This window comes from Nakaseomyces bracarensis (assembly GCF_045282275.1).
Source record: "Nakaseomyces bracarensis strain CBM3 chromosome Unknown Scaff12_0, whole genome shotgun sequence".
Classification (NCBI taxonomy): domain Eukaryota; kingdom Fungi; phylum Ascomycota; class Saccharomycetes; order Saccharomycetales; family Saccharomycetaceae; genus Nakaseomyces; species Nakaseomyces bracarensis.
In genome coordinates this window covers 447,317-467,692 of record NW_027263958.1, presented here as the reverse complement: position 1 = coordinate 467,692, position 20,376 = coordinate 447,317, and the positions used below count along the sequence as shown (strand labels likewise).

At 37.4% G+C, this 20,376-nt stretch overlaps 7 protein-coding genes across 7 annotated transcripts; 3 read left to right on the top strand and 4 right to left on the bottom strand.

Annotated features, from left to right (window-relative positions):
• Positions 1-1,511: 1,511 nt before the first annotated feature.
• Positions 1,512-2,804, bottom strand: FPR3 (peptidylprolyl isomerase FPR3; the record flags this gene model as incomplete). Its single annotated transcript, XM_071053804.1, has 1 exon — positions 1,512-2,804. The coding sequence occupies one exon, from the start codon at positions 2,802-2,804 to the stop codon at positions 1,512-1,514; it is 1,293 nt and encodes a 430-aa protein (XP_070910216.1).
• Positions 2,805-5,563: 2,759 nt separating this feature from the next.
• On the bottom strand, positions 5,564-10,153 carry TCB3 (Tcb3p; the record flags this gene model as incomplete). Its single annotated transcript, XM_071053803.1, has 1 exon — positions 5,564-10,153. One exon carries the CDS (start codon positions 10,151-10,153, stop codon positions 5,564-5,566), a length of 4,590 nt encoding a protein of 1,529 aa, XP_070910215.1.
• A 499-nt stretch (positions 10,154-10,652) lies between these two features.
• Positions 10,653-12,404, bottom strand: COG8 (Golgi transport complex subunit COG8; the record flags this gene model as incomplete). Its single annotated transcript, XM_071053802.1, has 1 exon — positions 10,653-12,404. The coding sequence occupies one exon, from the start codon at positions 12,402-12,404 to the stop codon at positions 10,653-10,655; it is 1,752 nt and encodes a 583-aa protein (XP_070910214.1).
• Positions 12,405-13,367: 963 nt separating this feature from the next.
• DAK1 (dihydroxyacetone kinase) lies at positions 13,368-15,122 on the top strand (the record flags this gene model as incomplete). The annotated part of the gene is made up of 1 exon (XM_071053801.1): positions 13,368-15,122. The coding sequence occupies one exon, from the start codon at positions 13,368-13,370 to the stop codon at positions 15,120-15,122; it is 1,755 nt and encodes a 584-aa protein (XP_070910213.1).
• Positions 15,123-15,699: 577 nt separating this feature from the next.
• POB3 (FACT complex subunit POB3) lies at positions 15,700-17,331 on the top strand (the record flags this gene model as incomplete). Its single annotated transcript, XM_071053800.1, has 1 exon — positions 15,700-17,331. The coding sequence occupies one exon, from the start codon at positions 15,700-15,702 to the stop codon at positions 17,329-17,331; it is 1,632 nt and encodes a 543-aa protein (XP_070910212.1).
• Positions 17,332-17,734: 403 nt separating this feature from the next.
• Positions 17,735-19,129, top strand: ITT1 (RBR-type E3 ubiquitin transferase; the record flags this gene model as incomplete). The annotated part of the gene is made up of 1 exon (XM_071053799.1): positions 17,735-19,129. The coding sequence occupies one exon, from the start codon at positions 17,735-17,737 to the stop codon at positions 19,127-19,129; it is 1,395 nt and encodes a 464-aa protein (XP_070910211.1).
• Positions 19,130-19,277: 148 nt separating this feature from the next.
• On the bottom strand, positions 19,278-20,336 carry ERV41 (Erv41p; the record flags this gene model as incomplete). Its single annotated transcript, XM_071053798.1, has 1 exon — positions 19,278-20,336. One exon carries the CDS (start codon positions 20,334-20,336, stop codon positions 19,278-19,280), a length of 1,059 nt encoding a protein of 352 aa, XP_070910210.1.
• Between the last annotated feature and the right edge of the window lie 40 nt (positions 20,337-20,376).

Genomic DNA, 20,376 nt, shown 5'->3' with positions numbered 1-20,376 from the left:
AAATAAAATAAAAATTAAACTAATAGTATGCTTACTGTATTGTAATTTGTGTGTATTAACAGTAAAATGCCCGCGTCAAGTCAGGATTCACTATTTTTTGGTTTGCTGCGTAAGTATTGTTAGTAAAAAGAACCGTTCAAACTAAACTATTAAATTTTCTTAGTAAACTTAGAAAAAGACCTTCTTACCGATAAATTCATGGCAGTAGTGAAAGATGGATGATAAAACTGAAAAGGGTCTAAAAGAGCGATAGATTATACACGGTTGTCCCTGTGATAACTGTAACGCACAATGGGTTTCTCGCTCGATATTTTTTAGCAGTAACACAAGGCCCAGCAAAAAAATTTCAGTAGACTGCCTCTACGTAGCATTCTAAAAGAAAATCTATCATTATCATTTCTTTTTACCCATTGAATAATTAAAAAGAAATTAAAAATTGGTGAGAATTGTGTCCTCATTGTGCTCATTGTTACTTGATTTTTTTTGCTTTATAATTTCTTTTTTTTTTTCATCTATTAATTTTCTTTGGCTGAAAATTTTCTTGACTGAGCAAGATATCAACAATTCTAACATATTAAGAAATATGTTATAGTTGTGTTAAGACCGATAGAAATTAAAGCTTCTATTGATATACCTTTTAAGGTGCAAAAAGCCATGGTACTAATCGAACAATCTAGAATAAATATAGGGTAACTTTCCAGATATGTATGTTCTGTAGTTAAAACTCCATTCTGAGTTTGAACGATTTAGGTATCTTCTTTTGCACACAGAGTTAGATATTTTGAACAAATTAAGTAATCGAAGAACACCTTTGAAACAGCCTCCAATATTGTTAGGAAAAGACAGCTTCTTCTAGCGTATACTAAAATGAAAGAACTTCTTGGCGTAATGACAATATTTAATTGATGCCTGTTGTAAAATTTATTTTTCCATGTAATGATACAGTATTATCCAAACACCTTCAGTAAATCAGAACCATCGCTAATCTGGATAACTAGTGACAGAGAGTTTCATCTTTGTAAAAATACAGTGACTTGCAATAATCAGGATTTTTCTAAAAAGAACAAAAAAGAAAAGGAAGATTAAATAGTTAAATACATACCACACACTTTTGCTAATTGTGTTGATTATGTGATATCATACTCTAGAGGAATCTTAATCTGAATTGATTAAATACATACCTGCACATCGGCGGCAGGCTTTAAAAAAGGACAGCATCAATACTATAACGGTATATCACGTGATTCTGCGTGGCAAGTATTCGAACTCATATATTAGATTATTCAGTTATATTACTTTTTATTTTTTGAATATAAACAATCGGAAACTTATATTTTATTATTTGCACAAGTACGTAGCTATAATTGTTTAAGAACCAATTAATGGCAAGTGTGTATAAGAGCGCATGACCAATTTATTATTAATTTCTGCTTTTAATAAAGAATACGATTAGTTAAAAAAAAATTGTAAACCGTAGGAATGATACAAATGAACTATTATATTGTTATTTCTTATTTCATGGAAACTAATTTCACATCAAAAGTAAGTTCAGAGTTAGCAGGAATACCTGGAAGTGCTTGTTTACCGTATGCGTATGGGGCTGGAATGACAATTCTACGCTCACCACCGACAGCCATACCAGCAACACCAATGTCCCAGCCCTTGATAACTTCACCACGGCCTAGCTTGAAAGCGAAAGGCTTACCACTAGTGTTTTTGTCAAAGACTTTACCATTCTTTAGCTTACCAATGTATCTCATACCAACACGGGCACCTTTTTGAGCACCTGGACCATCGCCAACAGTACGGTCTTCAATAACAATACCACCTTCTAGAGTTCTTCTTTTTGGTTTGGTTTCCTTGGTCTTGGTTTCTTTGGCCTTAGATTCCTTGGCCTTTTTAGTTGGACCTTCTTCCAAATCCTTCTTGAACTTCACTTTCTTGTCCTTGTGTTCTTTCTTTGGTTCTTCTTCTTCTTCTTGCTTTCTCTTCTTGTTCTTGTGTTTATGCTCATGCTCGTGGTCATGCTCGTGGTGATGCTTGTGTTTGTGTTCCTTCTCTTCTTCTTCTTCTTCTTCATCATCTTCTTCGATTTCTTCAACAGAACCAGCTGGAACAATCTCATCCTCATCAGGCGTTAGATCATATTCATCACTGTCTTGAGCTTCTTCTTCATCAGAATATTCATCGTTGTAATAAGAGTCAGATAAATCTTCGTCATCTTCATCTTCACTGTCATCCATGTCGCCCATTGGGGTGTCGAATGGGTGCTTGACAAAGTTACCAACCAAAGAGATTGCATAAGAACCAGTGACAATGAATTGAACATCTTCCTCTGGGGCAATTGTTAAATCCAAAGTTTGTTGGTATAGTGTCTTTGGTGACAAAGTTGCCAATACGTATTCCTCGAATTCATCGTCATCACCATCAGCTTCGTCAGAATCCTCTTCAGATTCGGATTCCTCAGATTCTTCGACTTCTTCCTTCTTAGACTTCTTAGACTTACCCTTCTTAGACTTCTTATCTTCTTCTTCAGATTCTGGTTCCTCTTCAGACTCTTCAGAGTCCATCTCGTCTTCATCGTAGTCACCGTTCAAGATGTCATCATATTCATCATCTTGGAAGTTTGGGTTTCTCTTCACAATTCTCAAGGTAGATGGCTTCTCTTCGTCATCTAGAGATTCTGGATCCAATGCAGCCATAGTAATACGCACGGTAACTGGCATCTCGATGTCAATGGCTGGAGTTGGAATGTATGGCAACACATTCAAACTATAAGTGGCTAAAGGTAGCATATCAGACATGGTTATTTTTGGTTAGAGTTTCTTATTAGTTAATTTGTCTTCACTATAATAAGCTATAGATATAATCTTAAGAGATGGAATAGAACAGTTCTAACATTATAAGATAAAATAGTATAAGCTACCTTTATACCTATAAACTGCACATAAAATTTTAACAATACGTAGGTTAAATGATGAGAAAAAAATTTGCTATGGCGTATATAATGATACTCATTACAATTCCTAAATAGGGCATCGTGCTTCCGCAGGCATATGATTATATAGATCACGTGTGTCATTGTTGTATCTGTTAGTATTAATTGTATATGTATCTAGTATAGAAAATATGGATGGATACTATAACAGCAGGAGAAGTGATTGTTGTTCAGTAGTGATATAGGGATTACCACATAACTAGTACTAATTAACGTAGTCCACCAGGGGATTTTTGTACGGATTGGTCGAATTTTATAAATATGAACCTCTCACTGATTTTATTATATTCGAGATGATATAGGTCTTATATAGTAGAGAGTAGAATGATGTTTAAAAGGGTTATGTTTTTATTTTATGTTTTATAAAAAAGAATTAATTAAAAAAACACTATTTTTGGTACTGTTGGTTATTAATACTTTCGTATGATTTAGAAATTCAACAAGTGTGGCTTGTCACCGCTCTTCAAAGAGAAAGAAGCAGCCAAGTATTGCTTCAACAATGGGGTCTTCTTGATAGTAGCCAACAAAGCCTTGTCGACGTTCTTTTGGTCTTCAACACGTTCAGACTTAACTTCCTTGGAGGTGTTTTCTGGGAACATTTGAGCTTCCTTCTTTTCCTTCTTGGATAGCTTGTCTCTGGCGAAGTATTCAACGTTGAACTTTTCGACGTTGACACCAGCCAAGTCGACCTTGGTGGAGGTGGCAATGACGTAACGAGCGTTAACTCTTCTCAATGGAACACCGTTGACCTTGAATGGACCGGTGACCAACAAGGTGTTGTCTTCCATGTTCTTCAAGTAGACAACTCTCTTACCTCTGAAACGACCAGCCAACAAGATCAAAACAGTACCTGGGACCAAAGAAGCACGTAGCTTTTGTGGACGAGCGGTCTTTCTGGTCTTCTTTGGGATAGCAACGTCTTCAGCTGGATACCACTTTTGAGGCTGTAAAAATAACGACATATTATTATTCTTTTTTAGTTTTCCTTTATCTATTGCAAAAGATGTTTCCAAAAAACAAATGCAAATAGAAAAATATTAGTTTAAAAAAATAATAAAATATTTTTATGTTAGTAAAAGATTCTTTTTGAAGGAAAAATTTTATTCTTCACAATGGTAGTAAATGAAAATATGAAAGTCCTTAGTTTTTTCTTTTATTTGAAATAGCTTTAAGAGTTTTTTCTTGTCCCGTAGTATTTAATTCTCCACTATATGCTACTCTTTCTGATATTAAAACTATTCCACTAATGTTATATGTATCAGGCCGTTTATTCCAATTTTTGTCTAGATAAAAATATTCTCTTTTGATATTTAGTCTTTTCCCAGTATAGTTGCAGATATATTTTTTTTCTCAAAGATTTCTTCTGCTGGTAATCAATAAATTTCATATCACTATTCAACACTTTTTTTATGCTATTTTCATTCTAGTTTTCCATAACTTCCATCGGATCATTAAGCACTTTGGCACATACTTTTAGGGCGGTCATTTCCTGCAATTGTTTTTCGTTATTCTTGGAGATTTGGTAAATTTAGAACCCGTATTCCGACACCAACTTCAAATATACTAAGTTAGAATCTCGAAATAATCCAAAACCTCTATTTTCAGAAATTTCCTTTCCGCACACAGTGTGTGTCTACAATTTTGCAAGACAGTACACAAGCTACCGTAATTGCTCCCCCTCTCACTCAGGACTGCTCTCTCTATGGTGTCGTCCTGTTCCTGTCAGAGAGCACAATGCCTCTGCGTCGCAGATTTTCCCAACGGCCTCAGCTGTATTTTCCCTCCATCCAACGATTAGAGCTGATACTCATTCTGCCTAGAGGGCTCCTCTGCCTAGCATAGTAGGTACTCGCACCATTTACTTACGACAAGGTTCTTCCTGTGCACCTTAGATTTAGAAAGAGACGTATGGTGCAACAGTAGTCTACTAGCAGCTGTTAGTGACTACCCTGACTGAAAGAAAGATTTAGGCGGAGAGAGGACTACATCCTCTCGGTAGCGTCCGCGTCAGTGACCTTAGCTTCCTGTAAGCCACACACTTCGTCCTATACTTGTCAGTCCGTAGACAGTGTTGCTTAAAGGGGGGATTGTCAATACTCTGCAAGACAGACAAAAGGGCCACATAGTATGGCGGACTGAGAACTGCCTGCGTTACAAATTTTTGTTTATCTTACCTCTATGTGGTATTTTGTGCTGGATTTTCTTAGTACACTAAAATTACTTTTTTGGGAAAAGAAACGCTTTTTTATTATACTGAGAAAAGTATGGAAACACACCTTAATTTGGGTGTTTGGGTGTAAACAGTCACTCGACTTTTTCACGTTTCAGTTTCGGATGTAGTGATCCTCTTTTATTGACGGAAAGCAATATTAACTATATATAATTTGTCAAATAGTGAAAAAATGAGGTTGATATGACATTAATAATTATCGTTTAGTACAGTATTATATATAACAAAAATAATACATATATGTCTTTAAAAAATAAGTTAGAGAAAAGAAACATAAAAATGAAAATAAAGTAAGAAATCTAGCAATCAACATGTGAATGCTATGTTTGAGAAGTTCAGTTCCTGAATTCCATAGGCATTTCAGGAACCGGTGGTGCTTCATCAGCAATATAATCTATTTGTACTTGGAGATGACCTTGGCCTACATTTACTGTAATAGGTTGTCCGAGTAGTACTTGTTCATCTCTTAGACTAACCTGGCCAAAACCAAGTTCTTTGTCCTTTCCAAGAGTGTGTATTGACACGGCTCCAAGGATAATATTTGCGTCGGGTGAAGCCTTAAACCTTACAGACTCATTGAAAGTGTTAATACCACTTGTGTCAGTCTTGTTCTTTTTGGTCTTGTAGATGTATTTTATTCTACCTTCTTGAGCAAGCGAAACCTTTACTTGGACTGTTTTGCCTAGATTATCACCAGAAATAATAGTTAATGTCCCCTCTGTAGCAGTTCCAGTTGCTAAACTTCTAGCGAAGGTGCTGGATGTAGAAACTCGGTCAGTACCAGGTGTGGATTGGTTACTAGTTGGGAAGACCTCAACAGCTTCGGTTGGAGGAGTCCTAGCTTCGGTGTGGAATGGATTACCAAGATGAGGAGCTGGAATATGAGGTTTAGCTATATGAGGTCTATTAATATGTAAACCTGCACCTTCACCGTACTTCATATCCTTATCAGTCATATCCTTAGCCTCTTCAGCAATTTCTTTATTGGTTCTGGATTCATCGATATTAGAAGTTTCTTGCTTGTCATGCTTGTCGTGCTTTACGGAAGACCTACGATCCATTGATTTCCTGCCTTGACCGAGTGACTTTAACAACTTACCACCCTTACTCAAACCACCAGTAGCAACACTGAATCCTGCGCCAGCAATACCTGCTGCTGCGCCAGCAACATTGCCTGCAGCATCACCAACCTGGCCACCAACTCCACCGATAGCCTTAAGAGGTGCATCAGAAAGGCCTCCACCTTCCTTTTGTTCTAATGTAGGTTTAACATATTCTGGGGTGAATACAGCAGTAAGTTTTATCGAACCTTGTGTGTTCAAAGGCAATTCCCAGTTATATTGTTGGTTTGGCTCGAGGTCTGCTAGTTCTAGGCGAGTGTACCCCAAATCGTCATTGGAACCAGCTCTATCCCAGTCCCAGATTTGCATAAACACTTTCGATCTGGCTCTTGAGGGGATTGGGATCTTACAATGTTCATTCCATATAGGGTCAAGGGTCTTCTTCTCAATATGAGTCTTATATACTTTCTTACCGTTAATGAGGACAGTTGCGAAAGGATCAGATTTACCGTTTCTGTCAGCAATTAACAAATTAGAACCAGAAATAATGTCCAAGTGCAAATAACCTGTATCTAATACCCTTTCAGTACATGGAAGTTCCTCTGTCGTAGGGTTATACAAAAAGGTCATGGTTGCCTTAGATTCACCAATATCTAGTTCAATTGGTTTGCCGTAACCTTTGCTTAAGAGCTCTTTAGTATCAAAACTTGCCTCGGCGACAACATCATCAATAGATTTAACAACTCTCCTGGAAGCTACCCTTAAATGAATTCTACTGTAGTCTAGATCACGAATAAAGGCGTTACCGCTTTGAGCATCCAATGAACCAGAATCCGATTTTTTTGAAACAAAACAAGGGAAAGAAATATCATCGAAGGCTACGTGCAAGAAACCTGGTGCATGACTCAATTCAGCGTGTGATAGCTGGAAAGTCAATACACCAGAAGACTTTGTGAGTAATTCTTCTGGTGGTACCTGTTCTTTCTTACCGAGTTTCTTTTCGGTGTCTTCAAACGGATCATTGATTTCAACATATTCGTAATCGTCCGGATTTTTTTCCATATTTTCTTTTAGTTCTTCTTGGTCTTTCTTGAAACGAGTCTTCTTCTCATCTAGTTCCTTTTCCATCGGCTTAATATTAGCTAGTTCATCAGGAGAATAAACAGGTACTGCAGGAATAAATGCGAAAGATGTGTTAATGTATGTCTCCAATTCCTCACCCTTCTTATCCTTCAATAAGAGTTTCGTAACCTCATCCATCTTGTCCATAGCATGATAACGGCCAGATTTTTTGTCACGTTTGGCTAGCTTGCTTACTGGAATTCTTGCCGCTCCAATATATCTATCAGATCCAACAGATTGGTAATCAGCTAAACTTATAACAATATGTTGGCTCTCAGATATAACAGGTACATATACGATGTAGTTAAATTCAGGTTTAGATGTTTCAGATTGATATTTTGATCTGTATCTCTGAACCTTGTTCAATGACACGGAGAAATATGGATCAATATCTCCAAGACCAGATAGGGAATCAATAACATGGGCATCACGCACTAAAACTTTAACGCAACCAATTGGATCAGACATAGCATTACTAGATACATCAATCATACCCGACATTGGGACCGTCTTCCATGACATATCAACCTTAATATCACCTACTGGAGAAGCATCTAGGAATGATGATTTCATCTCTAAGGTGTCAATAATTTCGGCTACAGTACCATTGTACTCACATAAGAATTCTCTGTGGCTTTTATGGTCATCCCATATCTTAATAGTGATTTTGGACTCGTCTTTGGAGGGAACTAAAAACTCAACTGTTTCTTCCCAATTAGGTTCATTATTATGCTTGACGGTTCTAAACTTCTTAACTAACTCACCATCAAGGAATAATTCGGCTGATGGATTCAAAGATCCAGAAATGGAAGAAGATATGTCCAAGTTCTTGGCCATATGGAGGACTAGTTTGGCAATACCTACAGAAGTATCATCCTCAACAAAATCTTCCTCTTCTTCACCGACAGCATCCGGTGGCACATCTTCAGTAGTGATCTCTTCGTCATCGTCATCTTCGTTAGCCTTACTCTCAGCAGGAAACCAATGAAGAGAGTAAGTGATAGTACCACGATTAGAGTTGGAGATTTGCAGTGTAGTGTTTTGATACTCTAATAATGGTTTTTGTAGTAAAGAGTCTAATTCTACCTCAGCTTGACCAATTAGGGCATCTTTCAAAAAGGCATTATAATCGTAACACTTTAGTATCAACTTTTGCTGTAGGTTGTTGATTAGAATATGTTTGGTTTCGTTCCATTTTGGTGATGCGGTATCGGACTTGACATTAGTTGTGATTGTTTCGGAAGATCCTGGAACTGGATTTTCTGGAGTCAAAACTATGTATGGGTTAACATTCTGAGTAATGTCAGAAGAGGTCTCTAGACCCTTAGCAGAAATAATTGTGACAGCCAGCACACCTTGGGCATCATTAGCTTGGGCAGCAATGATTTCTTCCATATCAATGTCCATATGATTTGGAGCAAACAACATAGGACCAACGGTAGAATTAATCATGTTCTTAACGAAACTTTTCAAACCAGGTAAGAAAGACATGATATCCAAACCTAATGTATCACCACCAATAGGTTTCAATACAAAATCTATTAGAGGGGGCTCTAATAATTGGATAGATACAATTTTGATATTTGGAAATATATTACCAAACTTCAGCATTAAACGCATGTTACCTGCCACATTAATATCTTCTGTCAAAACGGTTAACTTCTTTGAGACAATACCTTTACCGACATTGACACCTAACGCAATTCTTGGATTTATCTTCTGTTTTGCCTCGATTTCTGTCATTTCAGATTCATCATTAGGGGTAAATGCAAAAGAGATATCAATTTCGAAGGTATCCTTACTAGTCTTACTGTAGGACCTAATACCCTTAATTGCAGGTGCCTTAGTACCTAGTGTAAACTCATCAAGAGATAGGGCATCGATACCATAACCTGGTGCAACTTCTGTTAAAATTGGGTTTACATTATCCTTGACTTGTTGAGATAAAACCGGCATGTAAATGACCCAAAATTTTGCAAGGAACGAATTCAACCATAAGGTTTCTTCGACCCGGTCAGAAATATTTTCGTGAATGGTAGTTCTCTGTAAATCGTCTCTGATATTTCTGTTAAACCTCCTGTACTCATTACTATACACAGAAGCTGTTGCAAAGAATACAAACCCTAACGACCACCAAGACAACCCAATATAAGCAAAAGCCCATGAAAAGAAACAGGTACCAATTATGGTTGAGGTATTAAAGTATAAATCGTTGAAGAATACTTCCAATAAGTACGCTCTGACAGCCTTAGAACTAACATTGGTTGGCTTACCAACACCTGAAGAATGGAATTCACCAATATGTGACCAAGGGAAAGCACTCTGAGGTTTCTCCTTGTCGAATACCTCATCGAACTTCTTCCCACCTAACACACCGTACTTGTCAATTAAACCAGGACCGTCAATGGAAGTGTCATTCATATTCTGATCTCTTGATGGTGCACTACGCATCTCCCTGGGATGCACTTTCTCAAGAGGCACTGTACCAACTGCACCTTCCGGATTTGCAGTAGGCAACTTCTTCTCATTAGTTACTGCAGACGCAACCAAAACTCCCTCAGGAGGCTTGTACATCTCACCTATCTTGGACTCTGGAACACCACCTCTAGGAGGTTGGTTCGAATCAGTAGCCGCTGGCTGTGTAGACCCCGTCTTATACGTGTCTACCATCTGAGCAGCCAAGTTCCCTTGTTTTTGATCCGTCTTGTCCCCATTGGGGCCCGAACTTGGATCAGCCGGCATTTATAATATTATGGCTTTCTCTTGTTTCAAATAAATATAAGCAAGATTTCAAAGTAGATATTTCTGCACTAAATTTAGTCAAAAAAAATAAAATAAAGGGTTCTTATAATGTATTTTGATATTCAAAACAAGTATAAAAAAAAATATAATTTCAAATAATAGTAAAGGTATTCGTAAAATGGACAATTGATTGTTATATGACTATATCTTATAGACCAAATACATTAATCAATATATTAAAACTAAATCCCTACTTCTCGATTATAGGTTTCTTTTAAATTGCTTTATATTGGATCCCCCATTCATTCATCATATTTTTCGTTTAATGGCCCTCGAGAAAATTGGGAAACCCTTTTTCCCCCCCCCCTAAAAAATTAACTATGTCGTTAGACGTTACATAGGCATATAAAAATACATATTACTTATTGTTAATTAGTTTATATTACTATTTATAATATGGCATTTTAACAGCATGTATACATTCCCGTTGTCTTGGTCTTTATGGGTAGGAGTATTTTGAAGTCAGTTCTGATCTTTTCTTGATTGCCCTTGCCAGTTGTTCTGGACTGAAGAGGTGGGATTCAAAAATCTTATTCAGGAAGAGGTTATGGAAGTTTGGGTTCAGGTCGTGTAATCTGAATGAACAGTATATCAATTGGAGACAGACAGAGTCATTTACTTTGTTGTGCAGATTGTTCTGAACCATATCGTTTAGAGTGAACTGTATCACATTTGCTACAAACTCGAGCATTGGGATGTTGGTCTCAATTTTTTTCTCTATACTCTTGTTTTTTATTTCACTGGATAATATTTGGTCTTCAGTTTCTTTGACTTGTGTTTGTACTTCTTCCTTGCTATCTTCCTTGCTCTCTTCCTTGCTCTCTTCCTTGCTCTCTTCTTTACTCTCTTCTTTGCTCTCTTCTTTGCTCTCTTCCTTGCTCTCTTCTTTACTCTCTTCCTTGCTCTCTTCTTTGCTCTCTTCTTTGCTCTCTTCTTTGCTCTCTTCTTTGCTCTCTTCCTTGCTCTCTTCCTTGCTCTCTTCCTTGTTTTCTTCGTTATTCATCTTCTTTACCGATTCAACCTCACTTTCCTTTATGTCAACATTTGCGACTGCACCATTGTCAGGATCTTTTTCTTCAATTGATTTCTTATCACTATTGTCACTGTCATCTAAGACCAACATATCGATATTTTTTTGTAGTTGTTCCTCCAAAGGTATATATATTGGGGTTTTATCAACTGTGAATAGGTTAGCAAACACGTTAAGTGACATGTATACATGTTCTCTCAGAACCTCTATCCTCCTCTTTATCATCATTTCTACAAGCGACTGGTTTGTTAGGTCATTATCAATCGCATAAGTCGAAATTTCTTTCTGGATGAAATTGTATCTCATAGAGAGAAACACAACCAGCAAGGAATTGTGATTCTTCGTGTTGAATGGCGGAATAGAGGACAAGTACGTAAGTATCTTCTTTAGAGAATTTATGGTGACGTTAGTAGAGAGTAAAGTTACTAATCCTACCAACATTGTCTCTTCTATTTCATGCAGCACGGACTTGCAAATCTCCTCCACAATTGTTGATCCAATGAACTTGGCCCTGAGTGAGTTAGTGTACGTGTAAAGCATAACGGCCTCTTGGTAGTGACCCGTCTTGATCGATGTTCGCGCAAGGAACGGTAATTCCATGAGCTCTGTAAGACTATCTAGGTTCTCCAGCACAGGCACCAAATTTGCTGAATTGGCACCCATATCGACATTCTCATTCGCCTCTATTCTTGCCTTCAACTTCGCCAATGCGTTATGGAAGTTATCCGCTTTGTTCTCATCTTCTTTTTTCACCTGAGGGACAAATTCTGTCTCCATTAGAACTTCATCAAACGTCGTCTGTGTATCACTTTTTTCAACAGTAGCAGATTCCTCGGTGTTATTGGTACCTATCTCCCACAATTGATCCATCAACACCTTCATCGAACCTAACCTGTCCTGTGTTCCTCCGCGCAACATGTACTGCGTGATATCTTCTTCGTTCTCGAGCAACAGTGCCCGCACCTTCTGCTCCACAGCTGACATCTCAGCATCTACCTCAGCTATATCCTCAGATATACTCCCAGGCAGCACTTTAGGAGAGAAGTACAGCTCATAGTCCTTGGTATCAGACTGCAATGCCTCCTGTAACACATCGAGACAGTACTTCTCATCTACTTCTAACCCATAATTCTCCAAGAGATCAGAGAGAATAATGTCCATCCTTTTTCCCCCTACTATCAAAAAAGAAAACAGTAATATATCTATTCCTCTTATATTAAAAAGACCTGTTATTCACCACATCAATGTTTTTATTTCTTAAAACTGATATAATAATACCAATGCTCTTTATTAAAAAGGAAGACACACACACATACAAACAAAAAAAAAGAGTTCTTCTACGGTGGTTTCTAAAGAAAGAAAAAAAGAAAGCACTCACGATGGGGGTCGAACCCATAATCTTCTGATTAGAAGTCAGACGCGTTGCCATTACGCCACGCGAGCTTATTAATTTCTTGTTGTGGAGAGGTAAAATCTATGTACACTACTGAAATGATTTAGTATTTCCTGTATATATTGTATATTTTGAGCTTTAAACAGAGCAAATTATAGAAAGAAATATGTAGTTACTTACCCAATTGGGTACCAATTGGGTAAGTAAATAACAACATAAGAACCCCTTTGCAAGAGGGCGGACATAGTATACTTACGCCCTTAATAGCTTGAATAAAACAAAGTACTAATCACGTATTTAAATAAGTAAGATGCGACTAAAAATTGCTTATAACATCAGGCTACTTGACTGACAAAACAGCACTAAACCCGGAATTCCTCGTGCGGCTGTCGATCAATGTGTCAGAGAGTGCTGTAGGGAATTCGTTCATCCAGGGGGGGTATAGAACACCCAGCACAGAACAATGGAGGATAAGACCGACCGCAGACGAGTGCGTAGGAATGGTGGGCATAGTGGTTATAACGCCGTGATGATATGCATTGTACGGATGTTTCTTCGACGATGAAAAAAAATTAAAGCTAAAATAGCATATAGTGTTATAGTGCTTTAATTTTATATATTATATAAGAGAGTTATCAATTGCATAAGCTTATTTGTATCTTAATACACAACCTCTACCATAAAGATAAGATAGATAAATATCATAAGTAAAAAAAAATAAAAAAAAAAATATGTCGAAATCATTTGAAGTTAGAGAGCCATTGAAGACCAGTATCCATGGCTTTGCGTTAGCTAATCCATCTTTGGCAGCTGTTGAAGAGGATCGTGTTTTCTATAGGGCTGGGGAGAAGACACATGTTGCTTTAGTTTCGGGTGGTGGTGCTGGGCATGAGCCTGCTCATGCTGGTTTCATTGGTAAAGGTATGCTTCGGGCTGCTGTTGTTGGAGATATTTTTGCTTCTCCATCGACAAGACAGGTTTTGCATGGTATTAGACTTGTTGCAGAAAATGCATCTGGTGTTCTTCTTGTGTTGATGAACTACACTGGTGACGTTTTGCACTTTGGTCTGTCGGCTGAGCGTGCTAAGGCTCTTGGTATCGACGTCAAAGTGGTCGCTGTTGATGATGACGTTGCTGTTGGTAGGGAGAAAGGTGGTAAAGTCGGTAGAAGAGGTCTTGCAGGTACTATCCTCGTTGAGAAAGTCACTGGTTCTTTTGCCGAACGTTACTCTGAAAAGTACGGTCTAGAAGGTGCCTACAAGGTAGCAAACATTGCTAAGGATTCTATAGTCACCATCGGTTCTTCTGTAGACCATTGTAATGTCCCAGGTAGAAAGTTTGAGACAGAATTGTCTGGTGATGAGATGGAACTTGGGATGGGTATTCATAATGAACCTGGTGTCCATGTCCTAAATCCTATCCCTATCACAGAGGACTTGATTGAAACCCAAATGTTGCCAAAACTTCTCGATCCTTCCGATAAGGACAGATATTTTGTTCCATTCGACAAGGATGATGAGGTTGTCTTGTTGGTTAACAACTTGGGAGGTATCTCAAACTTCATGATGAGTTCTATTGCTTCTGTTACAACTGCATTGCTGAAGAAGAAGTATAACATTGTTCCAAAGCACACAATTGTAGGCACTGTGATGTCCGCATTCAACATGCATGGGTTTAGCATCACTTTGATGAATGCTTCTAAGGCCAATAAAGAGTTGAAGGAGTCCTTCCCAGATATCAAGTTAGATGTCTTTGAAATGTTGAAGGAGCCAACAGATGCCCCTGGTTGGCCTATTAACTGCTACGATGCTGCACCTTCAGTCAATAAGGCCCTATTAGAAGATGAAGAGATAAACCACCACGTCGGAACATACGATTTCCAATCTTTCTCCAAGTGGATGGAGGGCGCCCGTGACAACATTGTCAAGAACGAGCCTGAAATAACCCAACTGGATAATCTCGTTGGTGATGGTGACTGTGGTTATACTTTGGTTGCTGGTGTAAAAGGTATCACCGATAATTTGGATAAGGTCTCTCATGAACATCTCTCCTCTGCCATGGCCAAAATCTCTGAATATGTGGAGGCTGCTATGGGTGGTACATCCGGTGGTTTGTACTCCATATTGATCTCTGGCTTTGTCCAGGGTCTTTTGCAAACCTGCAAGAGTGACGATCAAAAGGTTGATCCTGAAGTTCTGGCTAAATCTTTTGAAGTTGCTTTACAAACTTTGTTCAGATACACAAACGCCAGACCTGGTAGCTCAACTATGATGGACGCTCTTGTTCCATTCGTTGAGGAGTTCAGTAAATCGAAGGACTTCAAGAAGGCTGTCGATGCTGCTGACAAGGGTGCTGAGTCTACCAAGAAAATTGAAGCTAGTTTCGGTAGAGCATCTTACGTTGAACACTCCGAGGGTATTGCTGATCCAGGTGCTGTTGGTTTGGTTTGTATTTTGAGAGGTATTGAAAAGGCTATGTACAACTAAGGAGGTATAACTTGAACGCTTCTAATAACCAGCTTTTAATATATATTATGAGCCCCAAAATAACTAAAACATATATTTGAAAAAAAAAAAAAATATACAAGATTCTCCATAGGGATGCGGTTTATAGTTGATGTAACTCTATGACATGCATACCGTTTTGCGAGGTATTATATAATGATCACACACAACTGTTCTCACAATGCTAAGACAAAAAAAAAAAGCAGGCAACCCCCAAATGACATCAATTAATTGCATATCTAGTAATGTTAAGAAATCTTACTTAGTCTAGCTAATATCTACAATAGATACATTGTCTTATTTATCAATATATTCGTATTGGCATAATATATACTTCACGTGTTATATAATTCTGAACGAGTAGTTATTAAGTTTTAAAAAAAAGCTGTGCGAGGGCCTTTGAAATTGAAATTGTTCGATGGCGACGTGAGCTCTGAGAGAAGTTAGATATTAGACGTATTGGAACGATAAGACCAACTGTGCATATAGTATAGGAATTAGGATTAACAGCTTGCACAAGGGCGTGTAACTCTATCAGATTGGAGAAGAATAAGATAATATGAGTACTGATTTTGACAGAATTTTTATGAACCAGAGCAAGTTTGGTGGTCGTTTTAGGATTGCTGACTCTGGTCTTGGTTGGAAAGTTTCTGCTTCTGGTGGGTCGGCAAGTGCACAGAACAAAGCGCCATTCCTGCTTCCTGCTACTGAATTATCTACGGCTCAATGGAGTAGAGGCTGTAGGGGCTATGAACTTAAAATCAATACGAAGAATCAAGGTGTCATTCAATTGGATGGGTTTTCTCAAGATGATTTCAATTTAGTAAAGGGTGATTTTCATCGTAGATTTGGTATTCAAGTTGAGCTTAAGGAACACTCTTTGCGTGGTTGGAACTGGGGTCAAACTGATTTGGCGAGAAATGAGATGGTGTTTGCATTAAACGGTAAACCTGTCTTTGAAATCCCATATGCCCGTATCAACAATACCAATTTAACTGGTAAAAACGAAGTAGGTATTGAATTCAACATACAAGATGAGAACTACCAACCAGCCGGTGATGAAATGGTTGAGATGAGATTTTATTTACCAGGATCTGTTGTGGTTGATGAGGAACAGCAGATGGCCAAAAAGGAAGAAGGTACTGAAGGTGAAGAGAATGCTGAAGTTGAGACAAAGAGTCTTGCTGAAGCTTTCTATGAAGAATTAAAGGATAAGGCTGATATTGGAGAAGTAGCTGGTGATGCTATCGTTTCCTTCCAGGATGTTTTCTTCACTACTCCAAGAGGTCGTTATGACATTGACATATATGAGAATTCGATCAGACTAAGAGGTAAGACGTATGAATATAAGTTGCAACACAGCCAAATTCAGAGAATTGTATCCCTTCCAAAGGCTGATGATATAAACCATTTAGTTGTGTTGGCTATGGACCCTCCACTACGTCAAGGTCAAACTTCATATCCATTTTTGGTGTTACAATTCCAAAAGGATGAGGAAACAGAAGTACAATTGAACTTATCTGAACAAGAGTATGAAGAAAAATACAAGGAAAAATTGAAAATGCAATATGATTCCAAGACACATATAGTTATTAGTCACGTTCTAAAGGGTCTAACTGGTCGTAGAGTTGTTGTTCCTGGTGAATATAAATCCAAATATGAACAATGTGCAGTATCGTGTTCGTATAAGGCCAATGAAGGTTATCTGTATCCACTAGATAACGCTTTCTTCTTCCTGACTAAACCAACCCTATATATCCCATTCAATGATGTCAGTAGTGTGATCATATCAAGAGCAGGCCAAACATCTACATCTTCTAGAACTTTTGATTTGGAAGTGATACTTCGTTCTAATAGGGGCTCTACTATTTTTGCAAACATCAGTAAAGAAGAACAGCAATTGCTTGAAAACTTCTTGAAATCAAAGAATCTAAGAGTGAAGAATGAAGAAAAGGACACAGAAACTAGGTTGCAGACTGCATTGGGCTCTGATAGTGATGATGAAGATGTCAACATGGGCTCCGCTGGTGAAGAAGATGAATCTGTTGATGAAGACTTCCATGTGAGCTCAGATGATGATGATGATGTGGCAGAAGAATATGACTCTGAAGCAGCTAGTAGTGGGGATGAAGATGGGGACCACGAAATGGGTGACTCTGATAGACCGGCAAAGAAACCTAAGGTCGAATAATGACGCTACAAAATAGCATGTAATTATATAATTATATTTCGGTCAAAATTTTTTTTACATTTTCTTTTTTTTTTTATCATTATATATTAAGTATAATATATAAATAATTAATATCATATTGTAAAATTACATTGACCTGAAAATGATGTATTGGATTGTTCACTGATGTGTTTAATAAAATTTATGTTTTGTTAATAATTATCGATTACTATCTTTGGTTAATGACATTCGCCTGCGAAAAAAAAGCATATTAATGAATGACATAATAATAATAAATTTTAGTGGCAATGCGATATAGGACTATTTAATAGATAAACTAGTTTAACGTATAGCTAATTATCAGCTACATTAGGACTTGATTGCCAATCAAAAAGTTGCTATATATAAAATACATGGATTTTACATGGATGATGGTATAAATTTCTATGAAGATTTTGGCATCCTTCAGGATATGTTTCCTGAAATTACTGTTACTTCAGGTGATATTATCGAAGGCTCTGCTGAGGAGATAACTGGACAGCTACCCTTCAAGGTTAACCTACTGGATACTCTGAAAGTAGAGTTTGAAGACAAATCTTGTGCACTAGATGGACTAGGAAATGATACTCTACATTTTACGATCGATCCGCAACAATATCCTAATTTGAGGGAAAGTATCATATTAGATGTAAATTCTTACTGGATGAATGAGGATGATAAAATGACGCTTTTAGATGCTGTTGATAAAGAGTTTGGCGACATGACTGATCCAAAATCGGAAAGTTTTGTTCCAAACACTCCGGTTTTAATGTTAGTATTCAGTTACATCCATGATGACTCGTCGTCAATTTTGTTTCCTGGCAGTGTTAAAGCTTGCAAGTCTATCAATGAGTATAACAAATTTTTGTCCATCAAAATGAACCTAGAAAAGGAACAGTTAAACAATACAAATTTCGATTGTTGCATCTGTATGGAAACTAAAAAGGGAAGAAGTATGGTGAAATTGCCTTGCCAGACTGCAGACTCCAACCACTACCTATGCAGAGAATGCGTTGTCTCCTACTTTTCTACTTTAATCAAAGAAGGTAGGACAGAACAAATTAGGTGTCCAGAATGTGAATATAAACCCATTAATTTAGAAAAATTTACCGACTATAAGAAGATGAAGAATGCACTTTTCACGCCACTTATTCCATTCTCATTCTTCGAGGATTTTCTTGATGATGAACTCTGTAAGCGCTATATCAATATGTTTCGTTCTCATGCCTCGACTAAATTATCGAAATATTGTCCATTTGCCTGTAAAATTTGCCCACGATGTGATACGTGGTGTATAAAGGATGACTTAGACGACTCTCTACTTCAATGTTCGAAATGTAATTTTGCTTTTTGTTTCGTTTGTTCTCATTCTTGGCATGGGTACAATAATCCATGTGGAAAGAGTGACCGAATACCAAATAGTATCATAGAGGAATACTTGAATATAGAAGGTGAAACAACAGAGGTTCGAAAAAAGGAACTAGAAGCTAAATTTGGGAAAAAAAGACTACAACAAGAGGGTGAAGAATATATTTCAGACAGAATGTTAGATCTTGCTATTGAAGAAGAGGGTTCTAACTTACAAAGATGTCCAAATTGCCGCCTTGTTATCGAAAGAAGTGAGGGTTGTAACAAGATGAGATGCTCCGTATGCCATACATTGTTTTGTTTTATATGTGCTACATTGCTAAATCCAGAAGATCCATATGAACATTTCCGAGAGATAATTTCACCATGTTACGGAAGATTGTTTGACGGAATGCCAGGTTTAGCTGAATAAACCAGTCAGTTTCCTCCCTAAATGACAATAAAACGAAACAAAATAGCTGTTTTTTCATGAATTATACATTATACAACTTTAAGATACACTAAATACATCTATACCTACAATAAATCATCCAATAATCAATTTTATCATACAATCAGCATTAAGTTAGAATTCCACCGCTTTGGGTATCTGGTTGGTATCTTAAAGACCATTTTGGACCTAGAATGTTCACCAAAAGTAAGTCAATAATAGTGAATATCCAAGACACAACAAATACGAAAAAAGACATGATAGCCACCAATCTAATAATAAATTGGAAGAAAGAAATTCTAATATCAGATACTTCTATGGATAGTGCTTCAAAGTTATACTTAAAGAAAATTCCAGGAAAAACGGATAAACTTTTTCTTCTCATATCCTTGACACTATGGCGATAGTCATTAACCGAATACTGAAAGGTGTCAATCTCAACACCCATTTTCTTATATTTCATTGGAATTGCAGAAACGTGGTAAACGTAAGCACTTAGTGGATCCTCCTTATTAAACCTGGCTGTTTTGTCCAATGGGTTGTTAATGTAAGGGTAGAAATCACCGAATGAGAATTCGTTAATGGCATGTGCAAAATTCACTTCTTCAATAGGCGGTCTCTTTCCATAGTATCCAAAGCCGCTAGCCGTTATCTGTAACTCTCCTTTAACTCTATTCACAGGAATTGAACCAAAAATATGGCACCCATTAAACTGTGGTAGATGTTTCTGACTTTCAGGGTCATCTTCATTGAAAAATTGCCTAGTATCGAGCTTCTCTCTAAATTCAGCTGGGATAGCATCCCCTACAATGTCATCAAGTTCTGGTGTTACGATGTCATTCACATCATTAACCTTCGAGTCATAAGGGATGAAAAATGGCATATCCTCAAGATTCAGTTCTTGTATAACAAGCTTTCTATCCTTTGTTTCGTCACGGACATTAATATGTATGTGCTGGCACTTAATGTTGACATATAAGTCCATGTTTATCTGTACAGTCTCCCTAACAACATTATCTACTGTATATTGCTGATCAATGTACCCGCCAAAGAACTTACCGAATTCTGTCCAGCATATGAATAATAGGAATATATACGTCAGTATTGATGTGATGCCACCTTTCGTGGATTTCTTCTTATATACCTCTTCCGTCTTCGGAAAGGCATCAAACGTCCTGATCCCCGCCATTACTTATTCAATTAGCGTTCCTATCTCTTCACTTAAGATA